Source organism: Lytechinus pictus, chromosome 14 (assembly GCF_037042905.1).
Source record: "Lytechinus pictus isolate F3 Inbred chromosome 14, Lp3.0, whole genome shotgun sequence".
NCBI classification, from domain to species: Eukaryota; Metazoa; Echinodermata; class Echinoidea; order Temnopleuroida; family Toxopneustidae; genus Lytechinus; species Lytechinus pictus.
The window spans coordinates 20,123,733-20,150,071 of record NC_087258.1 but is presented as its reverse complement, the minus strand read 5'-3'; the positions used below and the strand labels follow the sequence as shown (position 1 = coordinate 20,150,071).

Sequence of the window (26,339 nt, the reverse complement as noted above, 5' to 3'; positions counted from 1 at the left end):
GTAACCTGACCATTCGAAAACAGGACCACCTATAAATTTCCAAAAGGTTTGGTCCAGTTTACCTGATCTTTGATAAATTTGGCTTACAATTTTCACAAAACATCGGGTAAATTGAACCCGAACATACGTATATTTTACTGATAATTTCACAATGCGTCGGGTAAACAGGACCCTACTTTCGAAAATTTAGGGAGCCCTGTACTCCAATGGTCGGGTTACGCGACTGCCCGACCAGACGCGATAACCCGATGTGATGACACAAGCCTCGAGTGTGTTCGAATGGATTCTTACTACGGCCACCTACATTGACGAAAGATATTTTTAAAACATTTTCGAAAAGCCCGATCCCTGAAACCATATAATAAGGGATTGACAATCAAACTGATAGTATGCCACACAAGAAAACAATAACTATATACTGAAAATGTTAGAGGTGACATGAACGTCGTAAGCCGCAAAACGAGATGCAGAGGAAAGGGAAACCAGAAGATAACGAAGAGTGACACAACAAGCGATATTGTTTTAAATGCCTTCAACCGGTCATTTTGAGCAGGAGGTTGATCTTGGCGGAGACCTATCACCACTCTCTGAATTGCAATTTTTCTCGCTTGCTTCATCGCAATGCGAAGTAGCAAAAAATTGATAACAGGTAGCGCGACCATCAAGACCATGATTACCCAAAAAAGCAGCCATCCGAATGTTAAAGTCGTTGATCCAGAATAGGGCGTACCACATATTGTTTTATTGCTATCCAGGATTGTCGAGTTTGTTTGAAGTTTTAATCCAACATATCGAACGCTGTTCAGCAACGTACTGAGAATCCAGAAAGGTCCCAATACGATTGCAATGCGCCTTAGCGTCACTATCTGAACATAGCGTAACGGTTTTGTAACAGCAATATATCGATCAGCAGTCAACGCTACAATGTTGCAAAACGAAACACCTGCTATTATTTGCAGGGGCAAATAATACAGAGTATCTCCATCAGCTGTGCACGCCTCTTCCATCTTATATACAACTCCATACGTATTCAGCGGAAGTCCGACAAGGGCGTCAAGGAGAGTTGAAAAGGCAAGACTCGCAACGATGATATTCGTTGGTGTACGGAGGCTGTGATTCCTGTAAACTACCAAAATCAACAATGCGTTGCTGACGATGATGAATGGGAAAAGTGGAGAAATGCACGCCATCAGTATTTTGCCAGCAAACTGGTGATTAACGAAAACAGCTTGGTCCATAACTTCGCCCATTTTGATGACACCCGTTACAGAGTTTAATGGTAAAGACTTACATTGACGCAAGATATTTTGAAAGCCTTTTCGAATAGCCCGATCCCTGAAACCATATAATAAGGGATGAACAATCAAACCGGTCGTATGCCACACAAGAAAGCAATTTCAAAATACTGAAAATGTTAGAGATGACATGTACGTTGTAAGCCGCAAAACGAGATACACGGGAAAGGGAAACGAGAAGATGACGAAGAGTGACACGACAAGTAAAATTGTTTTAAGTGCTTTCAACCGGTCATCTTGAGGAGGAGGTTGATCTTGCTGGACACTTATCACTACTCTCTGAATTGCAATTTTTCTCGCTTGCTTCAACGCAATTCGAAGTAATAAATTATTGGTAACAGGTAGCGCGAACATTAAGACCACGAAGACGGATAAAACTATCCATCCGAAGGTTAAAGTCGTTGATCCATCAGAATAGGGCATTCCGCATATTGTTGGATTGTGATCCGGGATCGTCGTGTTTGTTTGAAGGTCTTTGAATAAGTCAACAAATCGAACGATGTTAAGCAACGCACTAAGAATCCAGAAAGATCCCAATACCATTGCAATGCGTTTAAGCGTCACTATCTGCGTAACGGTTTTGTAACAGCAATGTATCGATCAGCAGTCAACGCTACGATGTGCAAAAACGAAACACCTGCTATCATTTGAAGGGGTAAGTAATACAGAGTATCTATATCCCCTGTGCACGCCTCTCCTATTTTAAATACAACTCCGTACGTATTAAGCGGAAGTCCAACAAGGGCATCTACGAGATTTGAAAGGCAAGACTCGCAACGATGACATTCGTTGGTGTACGGAGGATGTGATTTCTGTAAACTATCAGAATCAACAGTGCGTTGCTGACGATGATGAAAGGGAAAAGTGGAGAAATACACGCCATCAGTATTTTGCCAGCAAACTGGTGATTAACGAAAAAAGCTGGGTCCAAAACGTCGATCATTGTGATGATACCTGTAATGCCTAGCTGTTACAGTAGTCATGGTGAAAATTTCAATGGACGTCCTGCATCTGACCTTGCTCCTACCACGCTAATACATGAATATTCATTGCAGAATTATATCATGATTAACTTGTCAGTTTGAAGATTCCGATAATCTATTTACAATATTTCTTTATTTGAAGGTTATACTATTTACTGAGGCTAATGCCAGAATGAGGGCATGTCTGGAGGAAATTTAGTCCTGGTCGTGAAGATGCCTCCTGGGCTGTGCATGTTTTACCAGTCATTAGAAATCAACTGTCCTATTTGCCACTCTCCTCTACGAAGTTCATTCTGAACACGCAAAAATCGACCCTACACAGAGAGCACCAAAGTTCAGCATATCTGGCATGTGTAGATTGGTATAATCAGTTTACGGTCAAGAATAAATTTCTCAAGCAACCGATGAGAAGAATGTCCAAATCTGGCCGAGGATATTGCACACGCGTCACCACCTTGTACACAGTCCGCTTTATAACGATTTTAATCTGTAGCGTTTGATGTTGACAATTATGTCAGGAAATATCTAAGTCTGCTTGTGTATGGTTGTTTCAAATAATCTATAAATCATGCAGTATTTTCCATTTCAAGCTGCTAGATCAGAGCAATAGCAATAGATTAAGAAAATAAACCACACTTGACATGAAACTGTGACAAGCAAGGCCAAAAGGAACCACAGAGTCGCGGTACCTGATCAGCGGTAGACAGAAAAGGAATGGCATAGAAACCATTAAGTATTAGCTCGCTCCTACCGGTAATGGCGTGACAAGTGCGCTCGGCAGAACCATTCATTAGTACCAAGTTCGTGATGAAGAATTTGCCATTCAGGCGTTGTCCCTGGCGATTTTGTACATAATTTTATGGTAAATTAAGCCAATCAAATAACCAAAGATGAATGATTTTTAATGGAATAGGATTCTACTCTGACTAATCACTAAAAAAAAATCCAAAGTCAAATTGAGTCAATATTAATAATGGCGTGACCAGTGCTCTCCGATCGCAGCATCAATTTTTTATTACCGAGTTCGTGATGAAGAATTAATCGGCAGTTTAGACGTTGTCGCTGTCGATTTAGGAAATCATGTAAAAAATATGTCAATCAAACGGCCAATTAAAACGATGACCGATTCTTATTGGAATTGGATTCTAATCTGACTACTTACGAACAAGACGTTTCACCCGATTCTCTCTTTTTCTCACTTCACTGTCCCCTCTCTTTCTCTCCCTCTCTTCTCCTCCTCATGATCCCAGCTATCCATGAGGGGAGGTGTCTGTACGCCTAAACTTTTATCATGCATGGATGAACATAAAATTGACATGAACAATTTTTATCAATCTAGGAATAATGATGCAGTGCTGACAGCATTGATGAAACACCACAAGACCCGACTCTCGGGAATTTAGGGAGCCCTTTTTTTGGAATGTGCGGGATACGCAACTGCCCGACCAGACGCGATAACCCGAAGTGATGGTACAAGACTCGAGTGTGTGCGAATGGATTATTACTATGGTGCCCTACATTGACGAAAGATATTCTGAAAGTTCTTTCGAAAAGCCCGATCCCTGAAACCATATAAGGGATTGACAATCAAACTTATCGTATGCCACACAAGAAAGCAATTACAATATACTGAAAATGTTTGAGGTGACACGTACGTTGTAAGCCACAAAACGAGATACACAGGAAATGGAAACCAGAAGATAACGAAGAGTAACACGACAAGCGATATTGTTTTAAATGCCTTCAACCGGTCATTTTGAGCAGGAGGTTGATCTTGGTGAAAACCTATCACCACTCTCTGAATTGCAATTTTTCTCTTTTGCTTCATCGCAATTCGAAGTAGCAAAGTATTGATGACATGTAAAGCAACCATTAAGACCACGACCACGCTTAAGAGTAGCCATCCGAAGTTGAAAGACATTGATCCAGAATAGGGCCTATCACATATTGTTTTATTGCGATCCAGAATTGTCGAGTTTGTTTGAAGTTTGAAGCCAACATATCGAACGCTGTTCAGCAACGTACTGAGAATCCAGAGAGATCCCAATACGATTGCAATGCGCGTTAGCGTCACTATCTGAACATAGCGTAACGGTTTTGTAACAGCAATGTATCGATCAGCAGTCAACGCTACAATGTGGCCAAACGAAACACCTGCTATTATTTGCAGGGGCAAATGATACAGAGAATCTTCATCACCTGTGCACGCCTCTTCTATCTTAAATACAACTCCATACGTATTCAGCGGAAGTCTGATAAGGGCGTCGACGAGATTTGAAAAGGCAAGACTCGCAACAATGATATTCGTTGGTGTACGGAGGCTGTGATTCCTGTAAACTATCAAAATCAACAATGCGTTGCTGACGATGATGAATGGGAAAAGTGGAGAAATGCACGCCATCAGTATTTTGCCAGCAAACTGGTGATTAACGAAAACAGCTTGGTCCATAACTTCGCCCATTTTGATGACACCCGTTACAGAATTTAATGGTAAAGACCACTACGGACTTTCCTGCATCTGTCAAACTATGACATCAATATTCATTGCAGAATGATAAGACGATAAACTCAGTTTTAAGATTCCTATGGTGTTTCTTTAATGGAATTGTATTATTTACCAGATGAACTGATACCGGTACCAGAATGAGAATGTGTCCAGAAGAGAAGCAGTAACAGTTCTGGTTGTGTAGATGCATTGGTGTTCTGTTAAGATTGTCAGTCTGTGCATAACATGGCTTGCTTGCTCTCCAAGTTACGCTGCTGTACATGTCATTAGAAATCAATTCACGGGTCGTGTGGTCCAGTAATAAGAGCATTGGACTCATAATCGCAAGGTTGTGAGTACGAATCTCCACTCTGCCATTGTCTCCACTTTTATAAACAGGCCCGAGTGTAATATCTGTCGTCTATGAGGTCAGCCATTATGACTGGTTAACCTAGACGTAAAATGTTTCATAGGTAATTGGTTATATACCAGCTTGGCGTTTACCAGCAAAACTGCTGTCCTGCCGAGTTCTACCGGAGTTACCATAAACAGAAACAGAAACAGAATTGTCCCCATTTACCACTCTGCTATAAGAAGTTCAAATTGAATACGGAAAAGTCGATAATTGACACTGTACAGCGAGACCCATGCAAGTTTAGCACATCTGTCATGTTTGGAATGGTATAGACAACATTGCGGTTAAGAATAAATTTCTCAGGCAACCTAGCTTCGAGAAGAATTTATCAAACTGGGTAATATTGCAAAGTTTACAACTTGGAAGACAGTCTGCTCCATGACGATATTAATTTGTAGCGTTTGATCTTGACAATTTTGTCCGGAAATATCAAAGTCTGCTCGTGTTTGGTTAACAAATATTCTCCAAAGTCATACAAGATTTTCCATTTCAAGCTGCTAGCTTCGAGCAATACGTCGAGATGAAGAAATTTACCTCACTTTTTGTATGATGTCGATACAGAAGGACAAGCAAGGCCAAAAGGAATCAAAGAGGCGTGGTACCGTATTAGTGGTAGACGGGAGAAGAATGGCATAGAAACCAAAGTATTGGCTAGCTTCTACTGGTAATGTCGTGAAACATGCGCTCAGCAGAATCAATCTTTACAGTGCGTATAAAAAAAAAACGGGACAGATTTGAAAAGTCTATAAAATTTTTGTTTCAAATAGTAATGTCTATATTTTGGTGTTAACAGGTGTTCTAAGGTCTTATCTTTCAAATGCTATTAAAAAATTTAGTTTCGTTCATGCTTGAGCGAACACGGAATAATTTTTGTCTGGGGTTAAAAAGGAGGCTTGCGCCAAAATGGCATACAATTATAAATATGATGATCGGACTTCTTGCTAACTAGCAGACTTCCTCTTAACCTTTTCATTATCTTTGCCATAATTTTCAAATCATGCGGTCAAAATTCATTTTCAGATATTTTTATTTGCTTGAATTGTTCTGTTGTTGTTTAATAATATGCTCTCTGTTAGCTTTGAATATTCCTTCTTCAAGCTAAAACAATTTTGTTTCAACCGACGTATGGGAGAGCATGGATTTTTTTCCTTCAAATCCTTTCATTGTGTGCTACAAAGGTTATGGTGCCTTTTGAACAGTGCCACACAGATGGGCGGGGGCTTGGGATGCTCACCCCCCCCCCCTCAATTAAAAAAAATCATGACCAAGAAAAAAAGTGGACAGGAAATAAAAGGAAAGATAAAAAGTAAGATATGATATTATTTTCTGAATCGCTCGCTCACAACTTTTTAATACATTTTACCAGATCTGCCATATCTAGCTCCTTCAAAATTGACTCGATACACCATTGTCATTGAAAGACATGAATCCCTTCCTTTGTTTCCTGTCAAGCAATTAAACTTGGTCAAGGAATCAATGACCCCTTGAAAAATAGATTCATGTCTTTTAAATGTACATAACATAATTTGTTTCACAATAATAAAAGGATTTGAATAATTACAAGTTTTCCCAATTAATAATGCAAATCTTTTTGCTTGGGTTGACACAAAATCTTCTTTTCTCAGTTACTTATGAAGGAAAATTAAAAGGTAAGAGAAGTTTAAATGAAAAAACAAAATAATTCAAGTAAATAAATAAATAAATTTGTAAATAAAATTTGACAGCATAGTTCGAAAATTGTGGCACAGATAATGAAAAGGTCAAGAGGAAGTCTCCTGATTAGCAAGAAGTCTGATCATCATATTACTCATATTCTGCAATTCTGGCGCAAGCCTCTTTTTGAACCCCCAATAAAAACGTCCTGTGTTCGCTCAAGCATGAACAAAGTTTTTTTTTTAATTGCATTTCAAAGATAAGACCCTAAAGCACCTATTTACACCAAAATATAGACATCATAATTTGAAACAAAAATTTTATAGACTTCAAATCTGTCCCGTTTTTTTATACGCACTGTATTACCGAGTTCGTGATGAAGGATGAACAGTCTAGACGTTGTCCATGTCGATTTGTATATGTCGAGATTAAGTCAATCAAACAACCAAATAAAACGATGTACGATTCTTATCGGATTAGATTTTAATCTGACTACTTATTTCAAATACGCCTCAACCGTTTTATCATATTTTCTTTCTTGCCTATCTCTCTCTCTCTCTCTCTCTGTCTCTATCTCACTCTCTTCTCCGCTTTATGATCCTAGCTATCCCCGATGAAAGAGTCTCGATCACTGAATGTTTAGCATGCATATGACTCGACGGATAATTGACATGAATAACTTTTACCAATGTTATAGGAACAATCATGGATGGTGAACAACCATATAACTAAAAGAAAGAAACTGTATTTTTTATATGTGTGTGTACATTATATATATATATGTATATATGTACATTTATATATTCAATTCAAATTTATTTCCACATCTGATTAGAAACACAAGTACAAATTCATATGCAGATAGATATATACAATAAAAAACATTAAAATGAAACATATTCAGTTCGAAATCATAATGTAGTGGGAATTGACAAAGGCCTATCAGGGTTATTCCTAAAGGTAATAAAATTTACATAAAATGTTTCTTAAATATATACAAAATATAACACAAAACAATGGAAAAAGAAATAGACACACATGGAATTCAGAAATATAAGTGTAAATTAAATAACAAAAGACAACCGGACATCCGGGACCCCATTCCCCGGCAATACTTTGTTAGCTTTATTCTAGGATCCATTTTCAACTAGGTATTTTTTTAGTTTTCTTTTAAACATATTCAAAGTATATTTATTTCTTGTGGCAATTTGTTCCAAAACTTAGGTCCTGCATAAGAAATGGTAGTTCTTGAGAAATTATAATTTAGGGTTGGTAGATGGAAAAGATTTGATTGACGGGTCGCATATTTACATACAATTTTATTCTATACAAAACAATTTTCTAAATACTTCGGAAGTATATTTTTGGAGTACGAAACATTAATATGCCAATCTGTTGTTTACGTATATAAAACAAATTTAATATACTGAAGTTTTTAAAGACAGGATCAGTGTGTGAGTAAGGATGTAAATTAAACATAATTCGTATTGCTCGTTTTTGGAGAATGAAAACTCTATTAAGGACGTTCCACAGTTAAAGTAAAATCCATGTCATTTTCACCAAACTTTGCACATATATACTTTAGAACCTTAATATTCGAAATATGCAAAAATTAACATAGGTCCATGTGCTTGATTTTTTGCTATAAAGCTTCAAAGTTCACCCAAATTGATGTTCTTAAGAATCGCGCATTCACAAGAATTTGGCATTTTTAGACCGCCCAAGATTACTACAATGAGTTTAAACCTCTATTACTCTGTCAAAATACACGAAAAAGTCATGAAGTTTCGCAAGAGAGTTAATAATTGTATCATTAGAATGGATAATCTATTTATAGTGCTATTTGTTTGCAATTTTAAGTTTAACAGAATTGTCAGTTCTTAAAAATGGCGTAAAAGATAACAAAATCCCAATCTAAAAAATGTGAAATTTCAGTAACAAACTACAAACGTACAATAAATGCTGCACTTTATTCAAAATCCATGTCATTTTCACAAAAATTTGCAGAGTTGTAGAGGAAGGTATACCTAAGAGGTACAAACATTAAAGAATAGGGGTTCATGTGCTTGTTTTTAAACTATCAGCATTTTCATTAGAGCAAATGTGCTTTTTAAAACACCAAAAATGCGCCGAATGCTTTGTATCTATGTGAAGAAACAATCAAAACCACTCTCCCATTTATTCAAACTCGGGGTAATATTCGTGATTCTTGGCAGCACTGCAGAGTAAAGTATTTTGAAATGTAGATAAATTTTTCTTTGAATGGTCCATGGAATAATTTCATTTATTAGCTTCATGAAATAACGCATCGGATCTGCAGTTAAAGTGCAGATGATGAGAAAAATCAGCTCATACCCGCAGCTTATTAGTCACCTGTTCATCCATTGTGACGTCAGCGCGCAGAGTGTAAACTATGCGCAGATTATAATGCGCACAAACATAACTGTGGAACGTCCTTAAGGTCTTTGCACAGCCACCCCATACTATATTACAGTAGTTAAGATATGGCAAGATCATGCTATTATACAATTTAAGAAGAATATAAAAAGGAACAATTTTCTCTATTCTATTCATTGCACCAACAGCTTTAGATATTTGACATGATACATAAGATACATGCTCTTTCCATGTCAACTTATTGTCAATTTTAACTCCTAAAAAAATTTGGATAATTTACAATCGATATAATTTGTTGGTTGATATGTGTTCTTATACAAGAAATATTGATATTTTTGTTATTTGGCTGAAATAACATACAGGAAGTTTTTTCTGCAATTAATTTTAATTTGTTTGCTTTAAACCAAGTATCAGTTTTTTAAGTTCTATATTAAAAGTTAGACACAATCTATCAATATTTTCACCAGGTAGCAATAAACTTGTATCATCCGCAAAAATTATCGATTGTAATATACTACTTACATATTGAATGTCGTTTATGAACAACAAAATAAAAAAGGGACCTAATACTGATCCTTGAGGGACACCATAGGTGTTATGTGTGATTCAGAAGATGCATTATTTACACATACATATTCATGACTTATGTAATCGAATGCCTTAATTAAATCTAAAAAGATACATAAACAACTCTTTTATTTTCAAATGATTTAGCAATAATATTAGTAAAATCTAAAAGAGCCATGTAAGTTTTGTCTAAACCCGTATTGTTTATGGTACAGTATATATCTTTTTGACAAGAAGGAAAATAAACGACTATACACAAGCTTTTCTAAGATTTTTGAAAAAGTGGATAAAATTGATATAGGTCTATAATTACTTAAAATATTTTTATCGCCTTTTTATGTAGAGGAATCACTTTAGCCTTCTTTAGAGCAATAGGAAATACACCAGCTTGTAAGGACATATTAAATAGATTGCAAATCGGTACAACAAAGGAAGCAATAGACTTCTTTAGAACATCAATATTAATATCATCATATCCAGGGGATTTGCATGAGTCAAGTTTTTTTTTACAATTTCAAGTATTTCTGAAGTTTCAACTGGTTTCATTAACATAGACTGTGAAAAATCCCTATTTGGTGAAAAATGCAAAACGTCAACAGAGGCATTAAGTATACTATTTACAGTATCCCTGCCAATAGTGCTAAAAAAAATATTTAAAAGCTTGGGCAATGGCCTGTTTGCTGTTTATCTGTATACCATTTTGTTCTATAAAATCATATTGCACACATCCCTTAACTTTCATCAAAATGTCATTTGTAGTTTTCAAAGTTGCCTTGATATTACCTTTGACACTTTTAAATCTAGAAAAATAATATTCTCGTTTACATTTTCGTATCTCATTGTTTACAAAGTTTCTATAACAAGAATATACATCTTTTCGATAAGAGGATGGATTTTTTAGATACTTCCGAAATAAGATATTTTTCTTTTTTGCACATTCTTTTGAGTTCTACATCAAACCAAGGATGTTGTTTTCTCTGTTTTAATTTCATTTCTTTTAATGGAAAGTATATGTCATAAGATTTTAGAAAATATTTCATTAATAGATCAAAGTACTATCTACAAATGTACAATCTAACATTTGTTCAAAAGTACAATCTGCATATGTACAATCTAATATCTGATCCCAGTTTGTGTTAAGTACCGTTTCACAAATCAAAGAAATATTAAAGTCATTTATTGCACGCTTTAAGACTACATCACAGCGATCATCTTCAAAAACAGATCTTAAGTGACCAAAGATTGAAAAATGATCACTCACGTCGGTGAGAATTATTCCTGAATTTTTTATATTTTCAGGTCTATTGATAAAGAGTTACAGATTGCATAATTATTCTGGTAGGTCTTAAAATTAAGGGAGCATAAGAAAAAGACTTAAGCGTATCAATAAAACTATTTACATTATTGTAAGAAGTAGTCTTTAATAAATCTAAATTAAAATCTCCGATTAAGACACATTCTTTTTTTTTTCTTTAGATATTTTATAAATTAGTACTTCCAGTTCACTTAAAAAACATGTCATCGATTGAGTAGGTGGCCTATAACAGACAGCAAAGATAGTACTTGAATATTTACCATAAACTTCAATGAAGAGAATCTCAATAAAGTCATGAAAAATATCAAGTTCTAGACGTCTTCTGAATTTCAATCCAGTTTTTAAATAAAAACCTACTCCACCACCACGTCTGTCATTTCTACCTTTTCCGACAAATTGATGACCATCAATTTGTACATATACGATATACGATACTGCTATTATAGAAAATGAGCATTCGGTTTCAGATAATACATATTCAAGACTGTCAATATTCTTAGTCAAACTTCTACAGTTAAAATGAGGAATGGTTAAGAACTTATCCACACAGCTTGTATTTGAAATGTCTGTATTGTATTCAGGTAAAGTATAGTAATGAGTATTTGGACCAAAATCATCTTCCAGAGCCCGTAATGAATCTAAGTGATCTTCACAAGCTAGACAAGTTAGATTATTTATATCGGAAATTTGCCTTTCACAAAGTTCACAAGCAAAATTTTGTGACATTAAACTAACACAAAGGGTAAAATGTTAAAATAAATGAGTAAATACAACTAATCAAGTGAGATAAAAAGGTGACAATGAGTTCGCAACGACGTTTGCAACCAGAGACATATAAATATATCTTTGATTTATTCAAAGTCAGGATCAGCAGAAGGGTCAAGACCCTCATGATAAGGTTCATAGCGATCGGAGATCAAGCTCACTTCCGATGAGTTTGGTTACTTTTTTCCCACCGCTAGCTTTCACTACAGATATTATTTTTTCCATCGTGTGTCCAGGCGGACTCCACATTGGACGACTGGTAGGTTTTTTTGTACAGACTAGCGTTTCGGGGAGTTAGATCCTCTTGTATCGTTATTCTTTTGTGTTTAAACATTTTGCGTGCTTTGATGACATATATATATATATATATATATATATATATATATTTATATATATATATTGTAAAGAAATGGATGAAGAGAACAATGGTAGGCGTAGCTTAAATCAAGGTTCCCCAGAGTTATCTACCCTTTGGAAAAATTGGTGACGCCGAAAAAATGTCTCTGCCGGGAATCGAACCCGGGCCCCCAGCTTTGAACGCCGGTGCCTTAACCACTAGACCAAAGAGACGGGCTAGTGGCTAGGGCGACCCCGATCTGATTGATCGTCAGATAGACAGATTTTCGACACTAAACCAATTATAATTTCCGCTTTGTCAGGTGAAGTTGGGTTTCGAACAATGACAAGCCGCCATGCTTCAGCTGGATCAAAGCTATTGCTTTGATACAGTACACGTATGGGAGAAAGTATACAAATGTGTAAAGGTATACATGTACAACAGCTTTGGCAACTCTTTTGTCATTGTTCGAAACCCACCTTCACCCGACAAAGGAAATTATAATTGGTATAGTGTCGAAAATAGTCCGCACCACAAGCGTTCAGTAACTATACGGCAGAGTAGCGCTACTTTTATGATCAACCATTCAAATACCCGGGCAGAAAAGGGATGGCGCTGGTCTGGTGTTGATAAAAGCAGCACCTTGATAGCCCATTTCCGACGCGGATTAGTTTAGACCACGCCTTTCATAAACTCTAAATTTCCGACTTAGCCCAGAGCTGGTCCGGACCAGCGAGTTCTGAAAGTGGTATAAGACACTCTGGAACATGATTTATAGGTTCTACAAAAGAACCATCTTTACAAGGTACACGATGAAAGGATGCTTGTCATCAAAGTTAGTATCTTGCAAGAACACCAAACTTGAAGACACGAAGTGTTTTTGCAATTTATAAGTATGAAATAAGCTCATACAACTAAATAACTTTGAGTTCCGGCCTGTGCCATCACATCGGGTTATCCCTTCTCGTCTGGCAATCGCGTAACCCAACCATTCGGAAAAAAGGCCACCTAAATTCCCGAAAGGTTTGGTCCAGTTTACACGGCCCTTTGTATATATGTGACATGACACTTTATCTCAAAGTATCCTTCTCCGTCGGCTGCGCAGCATATTTGAATTCACTGGTGTTGCTTTTAATTGGATTGAATCATACATCATCGGCCGTTTTCAGTCTTCTTTCTGTCATTGGAGAAAAGAAATCTTCCAGGCAAGTACTGATACGAGGTGTGCCGCAAGGCTCAGCGTTGGGCCCCAATGTATTTACGATGTATTTCTCACCCTTCGAATATATCATCAGGGCACACGGATTTGGTCACTCTAAATATGTATGCTGACGACACTAAGCTGTATATGCCGTAGTTAATCGTAATGACCGATTGAATGTGATGGCTAAACTAGAGTGTGCCGGCAGGAAATATCGGCATGGTCATCTGCAGGCGCGGATCCAGGAGGGGGGGGGGGGCACGTGCCCCCCCCCCCCCCGTCAGATAGACAGATTTTCGACACTAAACCAATTATAATTTCCGCTTTGTCGGGTGAAGTTGGGTTTCGAACAATGACAAGCCGCCATGCTTCAGCTGGATCAAAGCTATTGCTTTGATACAGTACACGTATGGGAGAAAGTATACAAATGTGTAAAGGTATACATGTACAACAGCTTTGGCAACTCTTTTGTCATTGTTCGAAACCCACCTTCACCCGACAAAGGAAATTATAATTGGTATAGTGTCGAAAATAGTCCGCACCACGAGCGTTCAGTAACTATACGGCAGAGTAGCGCTACTTTTATGATCAACCATTCAAATACCAGGGCAGAAAAGGGATGGCGCTGGTCTGGTGTTGATAAAAGCAGCACCTTGATAGCCCATTCCCGACGCGGATTAGTTTAGACCACGCCTTTCATAAACTCTAAATTTCCGACTTAGCCCAGAGCTGGTCCGGACCAGCGAGTTCTGAAAGTGGTATAAGACACTCTGGAACATGATTTATAGGTTCTACAAAAGAACCATCTTTACAAGGTACACGATGAAAGGATGCTTGTCATCAAAGTTAGTATCTTGCAAGAACACCAAACTTGAAGACACGAAGTGTTTTTGCAATTTATAAGTATGAAATAAGCTCATACAACTAAATAACTTTGAGTTCCGGCCTGTGCCATCACATCGGGTTATCCCTTCTCGTCTGGCAATCGCGTAACCCAACCATTAGGAAAAAAGGCCACCTAAATTCCCGAAAGGTTTGGTCCAGTTTACACGGCCCTTTGTATATATGTGACATGACATTTTATCATAAAGTATCCTTCTCCGTCGGCTGCGCAGCATATTTGAATTCACTGGTGTTGCTTTTAATTGGATTGAATCATACATCATCGGCCGTTTTCAGTCTTCTTTCTGTCATTGGAGAAAAGAAATCTTCCAGGCAAGTACTGATACGAGGTGTGCCGCAAGGCTCAGCGTTGGGCCCCATTGTATTTACGATGTATTTCTCACCCTTCGAATATATCATCAGGGCACACGGATTTGGTCACTCTAGATATGTATGCTGACGACACTCAGCTGTATATGCCGTAGTTAATCGTAATGACCGATTGAATGTGATGGCTAAACTAGAGTGTGCCGGCAGGAAATATCGGCATGGTCATCTGCAGGCGCGGATCCAGGAGAGGGGGGGGGGGGGGGGCACGTGCCCCCCCCCCCCCCCATTTGAAAAGAAAAACAGAGGTGTGCCCCCCTCCTTTTAAATTGAAGCCTTTTTTTGTGCTTGTCAATTGTTTTGCTGGTACGAAATATTCTTAAATTGTGGTTGAAAACTTTTTTTTTTGGCTTGTCAAAATTTTCCTCCACAAAATTTGCCCCCCGCCCTTTTGGAAAATCCTGGATCCGCCCCTGGTCATCTGCAAATAGACTTTCAATCAATGAAGGAAAAACTTAACTTCTTCACCTGTCTTCCCGTCATCGAACAAGAAGTTTTCTTCCTCCTGTCTCTTCCAATCAATCCAATCTCTAGCCGGTAAAGTGTGCTAGGAACCTAGGGTTTATGATTGATAGTCAATTGACATTGTCTTGTCATATGAACAAGATATGTCTGCTGCCAGGGTTGTCACTAAAAACGGTATCGAGAATCAGTTTCTCCTATACTTTGCAGCTTATATTGGTTATCAGTGAAAGATTGATTTTTAAACTTCTTGTAATTGCTTTTAAATCTCAGCATAAAGTGGTCCCTTAATACTTACAACAGCTTCTCAATGAGTATCACCCAGTTAGGTAACTACCTTGAACTAACAGAAAGATGTTCATTCCCCTAAATGTAAATAAAATGTCACATGGGCAAAGAGCATTTCAATATTCTTAGTCCCTTATCTTGATCTTTTTAAATTTATGTTAAAGCGTTACCTTTTCCAAAGATAAATTCAAATTTCCTAATGGTGCATTATTTAGTTCAAAATCCTCAAAATTCAGTCTCAAATAGTGTATAATGATGTTTTAAGGTTATTTTTAATGGTGTATTTAGGTTCAATATGAGTGTTTTTCTTTTTCTTTCTCTCTCCATCTTTCTTTCTTATACTAACTTTTAGAGCGCTAAGAGACTTAGCTGTAATTTGCGCTATATAAAAATTGAGTATTTTTATTATTATTATCATTATTATTATTACAATTTTCACAAAACATGGGGTAAATTGAACCCGAACATTCGTATACTTGACTGATGATTTTCACAAAGGGCCGGGTAAACAGGACCTGACTTTCGGGAATTTAGGGAGCCCTTTTCTGCAATATGCGGATTACGCGATTGTCCGACTGGACAACATAACCCGATGTGATATTGTACAATAAGCCTCGAGAGTGTGCGAATGGATTATTACTACGGCGCCCTACATTGACGCAAGATATTTTGAAAGCCTCTTCGAAAAGCCCGATCCCTGAAACCATACAATATGGGATTAACAATCAAACTGATTGTATGCCACACAAGAAAGCAATGATTATATACTGAAAATGTTAGAGGTGACATGAACGTCGTAAGCCGCCAAACGAGATGCAGAGGAAAGGGAAACCAGAAGATTACGAAGAGTGACACAACAAGCGATATTGTTTTTAATGCCTTCAACCGGTCATTTTGAGCAAGAGGTTGATCTTGGCGGAGACCTATCACCACTCTCTGAATTGCAATTTTTCTCGCTTGCTTCATCGCAATGCGAAGTAGCAAAATATTGATAACAGGTAGCGCGACCATCAAGACCATGATTACCCACAAAAGCAGCCATCCGAAGGTTAAAGTCGTTGATCCAGAATAGGGCATACCACATATTGTTTTATTGCTATCCAGGATTGTCGAGTTTGTTTCAAGTTTTAATCCAACATATCGAACGCTGTTCAGCAACGTACTGAGAATCCAGAAAAATCCCAATACGATTGCAATGCGCCTCAGCGTCACTATCTGAACATAGCGTAACGGTTTTGTAACAGCAATGTATCGATCAGCAGTCAACGCTACAATGTGGCCAAACGAAACACCTGCTATTATTTGCAGGGGCAAGTAATACAGAGTATCTTCATCACCTGTGCACGCCTCTTCTATCTTAAATACAACTCCATACGTATTCAGCGGAAGTCCGACAAGGGCGTCAAGGAAACTTGAAAAGGCAAGACTCGCAACGATGGTATTCGTTGGTGTACGGAGGCTGTGATTCCTGTAAACTATCAAAATCAATAATGCGTTGCTGATGATGATGAATGGGAAAAGTGGAGAAATGCACGCCATCAGTATTTTGCCAGCAAACTGGTGATTAACAAAAACAGCTTGGTCCATAACTTCGCCCATTTTGATGACACCCGTTACAGAATTTAATGGTAAAGACCTCTACGGACTTTCCTGCATCTGTCAAACTATGACATCAATATTCATTGCAGAATGATCAGACGATAAACTCAGTTTTAAGATTCCTATGGTGTTTCTTTAATGGAAGGGCATTATTTACCAGGTGAACTGATACCGGTACCAGAATGAGAATGTGTCCAGAAGAGAAGCAGTAACTGTTCTGGTTGTGTAGATGCATTGGTGTTCTGTAAAGATTGTCAGTCTAGCTGTGCATAACATGGCTTGCTTGCTCTCCAAGTTACGCTGCTGTACATGTCATTAGAAATCAATTCACGGGTTGTGTGGTCCAGTAGTAAGAGCATTGGACTCATAATCGCAAGGTTGTGAGTACGAATCTCCACTCTGCCATTGTCTCCACTTTTATAAACAGGCCCGAGAGTAATATCTGTCGTCTATGAGGTCAGCCATTATGACTGGTTAACCTAGACGTAAAATGTTTCATAGGTAATTGGTTATATACCAGCTTGGCGTTAACCAGCAAAAACGCTGTCCTGCCGAGTTCTACGGGAGTTACCATAAACAGAAACAGAATTGTCCACCATTTACCACTCTCCTATAAGAAGTTTAAATTGAATACGGAATGTCGATAATTGACACTGTACAGCGAGACCCATGCAAGTTTAGCACATCTGTCATGTTTGGAATGGTATAGGCAACATTACGGTTGGGAATAAAGTTCTCAGGTAACCTAGCTTCGAGAAGAATTTATCAAACTGGGTAATATCGCAAAGTTGTCACGACTTTGTAGACAGTCTGCTTCATGACGATATTAATTTGTATAGCGTTTGATCTTGACAATTTTTAAATATCAAAGTCTGCTCGTGTTTGATTGTCTCAAATAATCTCCAAAGTCACACAGGCTTTTCCATTTCAAGCTGCTTGATCAGAACAATAGCAATACGTCGAGATGAAGAAAATATGATGTCGATACAGAAGGACAAGCAAGGCCAAAAGGAATCAAAGAGGCGTGGTACCGTATAAGTGGTAGACGGGAGAAGAATGGCATAGAAACAAATGAATTGGCTAGCGCCTACTGGTAATGGCGTGACAAGTGCACTCAGCAGAATCGATCTTTATTACTGAGTTCGTGATGAAGAATAGTTCGTGATGAAGTCTAGACGTGTCGAATTGAACCATGTTTAAACAATGAACGATTCTTACCGGATTTAATTTTAATCTGACTACTAATTTCAAATAGGTTTTACCCCTTTTCTCTTTTCTTTCTTGCCTACCTCTCCCTCTCATGCACTCTCTCTTCCTGTCTCTATCTCACTCTCTTCTCCACCTCATGATCCCAGCTATCCCCGATGAAAGAGTCTCGATCACTGAATGTTTAGCATGCATATGACTCAACGGAAAATTGACATGAATAACCAATGTGAGAATAATCAACCATATAACTAAAAGAAAGGAACTGTATCATTTACATTTGTGTGATTGTACATTGTATATACATGTATATATATATATATATAATAAACACAAGTTCACAAGGTTGACTGGAGGTTCATCAAATTTAATTGCAACTCTGAGTTTCACGCAACCTACGTGAGGTGCGATCTTCAGGCAACTGATAAAACTTTTCAATACCATTGAACAGTGCGCGCATGTCGCGATCGCGCGGAGCGCGTTACACCAAACACGCACATACTGGGCGCAGGAAACTAGGTAACCAGTGCGCGCTGAGGTTTTTATGATTTGAATGTTTTTCAAATGTTTTTCAAATAATCGATACTCCGCGATGGGTGGTTGATCGATTAATCGATAATAAGATGAGATGCCATAGAATTTATAATAATGAAAGTGAAAATGAAAATTATGCCTACAAAGGCTGCATCACTAGTATTGGTGATGTCACTGCATTATACGATGTGCGTGCATGGTGATTACGGAAGATTGTCTTTGAAATTGCATAACTTGAACTTGTTTTGGTGGCGGCATTTCGAAACGAGTTCTGGGCGTTTGTTCAGCAGTTTATCAGCGTTCATAATGAGACGTTTTTCGGTGAGGCACAGGTCACATCTCTTTGTCTCGTTGGAGTATGCTTGCGCATGGCTGGCGATGGACCACTTGATGGTATAAGGCGTGTCGCATCGTTTCAGGTCCCAGATGAACTTCGACAGTTCCGTGCTGTTCTGGTACCGTTCGTGTCGGAAGGATTGGAGGTGGTTATAGTATGTGGACTTGAAGGGGGGCTCCGTGAGCCCGGGGGGCCACTTCCATTGACGAGTGGATACCATGCGCGACCATGGGGTCTCGAAAAGCACCCTAAACACGTAATTTCCATATTCTGAAAATGCACCCCTAAAGAGGTATTGGCGTGTGAAATCCTACCCTTAACAAGTATTGGGAACAAAACCATACCCTTGGCAAATATTCCCTGAAATGAGCCCCTAAACAAGTACAGGAATATTTTATTGTTATGTCACGGGTCCTTAGGTCGTCGGTTTTTATTTGGTTTAGTACGATCCCACTTCCACACCTCGCGCAAATCGGACTCTAAACACGTAGTGTTTGGGCAAAAAGGACATCTTTTATAAAACATTTTAATTTTGTTTTATCATCCCCGCTAATTTGACCCTAAACACGTAACTTTCCTAGCGAAATATATAGATACCCTTTTTTCATTATTTTTGTGTTTTTGACACCCTTATCACGTTACGTACGTAACGTGCCCTATCTTGAAAAAGACATCCTTTTTACGTGTTTTTGGGGTCGCGCATGGTATCCACTCGTCAATGTAAGTGGCCCCCCCCCCCCCGGGTCCGTGAGGCCAATGTTGGTCATCCTCTTGTCTGGGGTTGTTACTTCCGCGTTGTAGATGACGTTGGTAGCCAAGCAATTCCTTTGGAGAGGGCAGAGGTCTTTTTTCCGGCAGTTGCATGTTTTGCTGTTTGACTTATTGTCTACCTTCAGGGCTTGCTTGTTGTGAGTTTTGATGATGCTGGCGACGTTCGGCATGCAGCTGTAACTCACTTTGAGCGTGTTTCTATTAAAGGAGAATGAAACCCTTGAAACCAGCTGAATCCATATCAAAGAGAAAAATCAAAGGAACACATTGTTGAAAGTTTGAGGAAGATTGAATGAATAATAAGAAAGTTATGAGCATTTGAATATTGAGATCACTAGTGCCATGTAGATCCTCCCATCGGCAATGCGACCAAGATCTGTGATATCACACACGTACAACTCCCTCATTACTTTAGTACTTATTTCATTTATATTCTCACTTTTATAGAGTCTATCACAAGGTGAGGTGTTCTCTTTATGAGATGACAAGTACAGAGGTTTCACAACATTATATCATTGATGAATCGTTTGTCATATGATTAGAATGAGCAAAAAGAAATGTTTTGGGGTATATTTTCAGTGTCCAAATGGGAGAGTTGTACGTGTGTGACATCACAGATCTTGGTCGCATTGCCAATGGGAGGATCTACATGGCACTAGTGATCTCAATATTCAAATGCTCATAACTTTCTTATTATTCATTCAATCTTCCTCAAACTTTCAACAATGTGTTCCTTTGATTTTTCTCTTTGATATGGATTCAGCTGGTTTCAAGGGTTTCATTCTCCTTTAAAGATGCGATTGAGTTTGGATTTCTTTGGGAAGTGTTTGTCGACCAGCTTTAAGAAGATGCAGCCGATATTGGTTGATACGTTCTTGCTGAATGGTGGGTTAAACCAGATAATATTACGCTGCCTGTTTTTTCTTTTCTTTTCCGTCTTGGTTGGTCATTCGTGTAGGACAGGCTATCTGCGTATCCACTATATATATATATATGATTTCCTGATGAAGCCCTATGGGCGAAAATTTGATCTAAGTTTTCTCTCTACGGTTGTTTTATTCACCTTGTATTTTGTTGTATATATATATATATATATATATATATATATATGCAGCAATGGAGATTCACACCTGAAAGTCGACCCTGAGTCAACCGACTTGAAGTCATTGACTCAGGGTCATGTTCAGAACTTAGAAATTTTTTTGAGCTCGGAGAGTGTACTACGGGCGGCAATGGAGTGCTTTCACGATGGGAAACACAGTTGGGGGTGTGATCGCTTATTAGAACAGCCACTACGTACATTCATAGACCTGATGTGTGTTCTGCGGAGCGAGAGCTGATTTTGTGAAATAGTGTAGTCTTATTCCAGGAACGAATAAATAACTAAGAAAAAAAAAGAGTAAAATTTTGATTTTTTTTTGTAGTTGAATAATATGGTTCCAAGATTAATCACCAAAATATTTGTTCATTCAATTCAATTTGGATTACATCCAATTAAGTGTACTGAGGCCTAGATTAGTAGGGTTTTCAGGGCTGCAGTTACCCCATATTTACTCCAAAACGTAAACTTAAAGTTTGTGTGTGTGCATGTGCCTGTGTGTCTGTCAGGGTGTATGTGTTTGTGTCTGTGTGTGTATGTGTTTGTGTATACATCTGTGTGTGTGCCATCATTGAGTTTGTGTGTGTGTGTGTGTGTGGGGGGGGGTGTATGTTCTGTTTGTATTATAAACACGTGTGTTAAAATGAGATGTACTTATTTCCATGCTTTTAATGCTAACTTGATGGATTTTCATGTTTAGATAACATACCTCATCCCATACCCTGTCTATTACTTTTTTTTTCCAGCGGGGGGGGGGGGGGGAATTGATACCATGATTTTGCATAAAACTGTTTATAAAACAACCTCAGTCGTGTGATTATATTCCTTCATGTAACTGACTAAAAGTGATGACATGTTTTTTTATTAGATGACTTGAGGGTTTTGTGGGTAGTATTAACTTTACTTGAAGTTTTGGGTCACTTTATGGTTTTCATGTGTGTACATTGTCTAGAGACATTTAATTTATCCCGGCATGTCCGACATCCACGTATCATACCTACTCATACTATTTTTTCCCATTTATTCATTTATTTATTTATTTATTTTTTATTTGGGGGGGGGTTGATATTTAATGACGCACATTCCTCGCCAGTAGTTCTGCAGCATGGAGACTTAACGCAGCAATGCCCACGCGATTTCGTGCGAATGGGACTGTGTGTTGTTATGACTCTCTTTCTGGATTTTCAGGAATAGATTACATTACCTTATATCCCTTAATATAATCGATTCAAAGTGATATGTTTTACTTAGCGGACTTGAGGTCAATAATGGTGGTGTTCATCTTACCTCAAGTTGTTATGACTCTCTTTGTGGATTTTCAGGAATAGATAAGATTACCTTATTCCAATATCCTGTCCATATCTTAATATAATTTTTTTTTTGGGGGGTGGAGCAGTTGGTATCTTACTTTAGCGTGAAACTGACCTAAAATATATAAAGTATCTAAAGTAAGATATCCCTCATTAAAATCGACTCAAAGTGATGATATGTTTTAGTTTGCTGACTTGAGGTCAATAATGGTGGTGTTCATCTTACCTCAAGTTATTATGGCTCACTTTGTGGATTTTCAGGAATAGATAAGATTACCTTATTCCAATATCCTGTCCATATCTTAATATAATTTTTTTTGGGGGGGTAGAGCAGTTGGTATCTTACTTTAGCAGGAAGCTGAAAATAAAACAACCTCTGCCGTGTGACTATATACCTTATTAAAATCGAATCAAAGTAATGATATGTTTTATGTTGCTTACCTGAGGTCAATAAAGGTGGTATTTACCTTACCTGAAGTTATTATGGCTCACTTTGTGGATTTTCAGGACTAGATAACATTACTTTATTCCAATATCCTGTCCATGTCTTAATGTATACATTTTTGTATGTATTTTCTTTTTTAGTACCTTGTAGTACTTACTTTACTTGAAGTTGTTAAGGCTCCCTTGATGGATTTTCATGTCTAGTAAACATTACCATATTCCATATCCTGTCTAGGTAATTTTTTTTTGGTGGGGGGAGGCAGTTCATATTATGTTTTGCATAAAACTGAAAATAAAACAACCTGTTATAATCGACTTATAATCGACTGAGAGTGATGACATGGTTTTGTAAGATGACTTGAGGTTTATTTGGGTAGTATTAACTTAATTTGAGGTTATGGCTAACTAAATGAGTTTTCATTTAAGTACATTACGTCTAGAGACATTTAATTTAGCCTGACATGTATCATACTACCTCATGCCATTTTGTTTTTGTTTGATGATGAGATTCAAACCTATAATCTAAGTGTGTTTGTACTGGTGGGCTCTTTTGCCTAAAAGTGTATTGTTTCCTGCTTGGGTTTCTTTTCCTCCATATATCTGACAAATCACATTTCTTAAGAAACAGGTCCAAGCTACTTGAAAACCTAGTCTGTGAGTGAGTTTTAGGTCCCATGTAATCAAAAGACTCATTTAGAATTATATTGAAATCCCTTCCTAAAATTACAGAATAATTACAAGAGTAAAGATGTGACTTTTTTTTCCCAAGAATTCTATTTGTTTCCGTATTCTATCTCTTGTTGGATAATAAAGATTACCTAATAACATTTGGGAGACAAATATACACCCTTTACGAAAAAGTATAAGGACCTTCATCGTCTATTTCGAATTTGTCTATTTTGATATTTATTTTGTCTATTGATTGTCTACTTTGATATCTATACTTTATACGATTGAGTTAATTTTCTTTTCTTTTCTTTTTTTTTTGGCCGCCGAACAGGGGGAGTACGCCCAGTGGTTGGCACACAAACACACACACACACACTCACACACATACACACACAAACCTTTTGAAGAAAATATGGGGGATGGGGGGGGGGGATGGGGGAACAGCAGCGCGCCCCACAAAGACACAAACCCTACCAGAAGTAGGCCTACGCCATGTCAGTACACTTTATTGGATGTCAAAATTGACGAATCTTGGAAAATAAGCGTCGAACCATAATATCACACCACAGTTTGAACAACAAAAACAAAACCAAAAAATTTTAGAGCATTGTTATAATTATTATTTTACTTATTTATTTATTCCTGGAATAAGACTACACAATTACTCAAAATCGGCTCTCGCTCCGCAGAGTACGCAGTAGGTCTATGCACGTACGTATAGTGGCTGTTCTAATAAGCGACCACAACCCCCACATTAATCGCTCTGCGTGGAACATTACAATGACAAATCTAGACTCATTATTTTGTTATTAAGGCATTATGATTAATACAGGAAACGCAAATAGAGATGAATAACCAAGCAATAACTCAAACCAGTTGAACAGTTATGAAGAAAACAGACAACATGTTAGAAAAATCAACTGAAAGAAACTGCAATCGTGATATAGCACTCCGTTGCCGCCCGCAGTACACTCTCTGAGCTCAAAAAAATTCTAAGTCCTGAACATGACTCTGAGTAAATTGACTTCAAGTCGGTTGACTCAGGGTCAACTTTCAGGTGTGTATCTCAATTGCTGCATATATATATATATATATATATATATATATATATATGTCGTTTTTAAAGCCTATATACTTGAATAGTCTGTGTCCTCTACCATGTTTACAAGTATACTGTGTACTTTGCTTTAAAAATGCATGGAAATCGTGCATTCGTCTGTCATCTCCATAAGATGTAGACATGGTGACTTTAAATATCAGATATAAGTACTGTAATTCATTCTCATGGCAATACATCTACACATTTTTACCGTCAGTTGGAGGTCTCAGATTCATTTATTGATCCAAATTTAAAACATAGACATTTGTCCTCAGTGCTGGCAGGACATACACAATAATATAAAGTATTAAGGAAACACTATAAAGGCGTATGAATTATTAAACATTGAAGGAAATAGAAATAAGTATGTATAACAATGCAACATGAAAAGGAATTGGCAAATAATTTACCCATAAAGGCAAAGAATGAAAAACGGGTGAAATAAAATACGGCTTTAAGTTATATGAAGAGAAAGGATTAAAGAGACAACGTATAAGAGCGAAAAGAGAGAAGTCAAATATAGACAGAAATTAGAGATTGAAGGTGGGCGAAGTAAAGAAAGGGAAAGTGAGGGAAAGAGAAATAGCTGGAAGGAAAAAGAGAGAGAAGCAAGGCAAAAAGGACGAGAATATGCATTATGCACCTTTTTCTAAAGACTGTTTTATATGATTCTTTCCATTTCACATTATACACATAACAAATCATATAAGCCTAATAATCTATGTTTACAATTTTATTTGACGTTAATGTAGGCCTACAAACATGTTTTTATATTACATTGCAAGAATAAAGGATACTCCGGGCTGAAAATATTTATATCTGAATACATAGAGTAAAATTAACAGAGCAAAATGCTGAAAATTTCATCTAAATCGGATAACAAATAACTAAGTTATTGAATTCTTAAAGATTTGCATTATTCAGGTGAAACAGTTCTAGGCATGTCTTCATGAATATTCATTAGGTGTGCTGATGATGTCACATCCCCACTTTCCTTTTTCTTATGTTATTACATGAAATCATAATTGTTTCATGTTTTCATAAATGTATGAACGATGTGTCTCCATTATGATGAAATAAGTTTCAGCAGGAAATAACTATCGCACTTAGTCTGTTGTTAATTCAATTGTTTTAGTTCTTGGTAGAAAATATCTGAATATACCTAATTTCATATAATAAAAAAACAAGAGAACAAGTGGGGATATGACATAATCAGCACACTTAATGAATTTTCATTAGGACAAGCCTAAAACTGTTTCACCGGAATAATGCACATCTTTAAAATTCAATAACTTTGTTTGGTCCAGTTTACCCGACCCTTTGTATATATGTGACATGACAATTTATCTCATAGTATCCTTCTCCGTCGGCTGCGCAGCATATTTGAATTCACTGGTGTTGCTTTTAATTGGATTGAATCATACATCATCGGCCGTTTTCAGTCTTCTTTCTGTCATTGAAGAAAAGAAATCTTCCAGGCAAGTACTGCTACGAGGTGTGCCGCAAGGCTCAGCGTTGGGCCCCATTGTTTTTACGATGTATTTCTCACCCTTCGAATATATCATCAGGGCACACGGATTTGGTCACGCTGAATATGCATGCTGACGACACTCGACTGTATGCCGTAGTTAATCGTAATGACCGATTGAATGTGATGGCTAAACTAGAGTGTGCCGGCAGGAAATATCGGCATGGTCATCTGCAGGCGCAGATCCAGGGAGGGGTGCACGTGCCCCCCCCCCCCCTTTGAGAAGAAAAACCGAGGTGTGCCCCCCCCCCCCTTTGAAATTGAAGACTTTTTTTGTGCTTGTCAATTGTTTTGCGGGTACGAAATATCCT

General features: G+C 37.6%; 3 protein-coding genes across 3 annotated transcripts; all 3 read right to left on the bottom strand.

Moving 5' to 3' along the window:
• Nucleotides 1-269: 269 nt before the first annotated feature.
• LOC129275715 (melanocortin receptor 3-like) lies at nt 270-1,296 on the bottom strand. Its single transcript, XM_054912210.2, has one exon. The coding sequence runs from the start codon at nt 1,248-1,250 to the stop codon at nt 291-293; it is 960 nt and encodes a 319-aa protein (XP_054768185.2). The 5' UTR covers nt 1,251-1,296; the 3' UTR covers nt 270-290.
• A 2,486-nt stretch (nt 1,297-3,782) lies between these two features.
• LOC129275718 (melanocyte-stimulating hormone receptor-like) lies at nt 3,783-4,739 on the bottom strand. Its single transcript, XM_054912211.2, has one exon. The coding sequence runs from the start codon at nt 4,737-4,739 to the stop codon at nt 3,783-3,785; it is 957 nt and encodes a 318-aa protein (XP_054768186.2).
• An 11,332-nt stretch (nt 4,740-16,071) lies between these two features.
• Nucleotides 16,072-17,031, bottom strand: LOC129275717 (neuromedin-U receptor 1-like). The gene has a single exon (XM_064109154.1). The coding sequence runs from the start codon at nt 17,029-17,031 to the stop codon at nt 16,072-16,074; it is 960 nt and encodes a 319-aa protein (XP_063965224.1).
• Nucleotides 17,032-26,339: the final 9,308 nt, after the last annotated feature.

Excerpts from the sequence above, each read along its gene's own strand:
- LOC129275718 (XM_054912211.2), bottom strand. The coding sequence starts at position 4,739 with ATGGGCGAAGTTATGGACCAAGCTGTTTTCGTTAATCACCAGTTTGCT.
- LOC129275717 (XM_064109154.1), bottom strand. The coding sequence starts at position 17,031 with ATGGGCGAAGTTATGGACCAAGCTGTTTTTGTTAATCACCAGTTTGCT.
- LOC129275715 (XM_054912210.2), bottom strand. The coding sequence starts at position 1,250 with ATGGGCGAAGTTATGGACCAAGCTGTTTTCGTTAATCACCAGTTTGCT.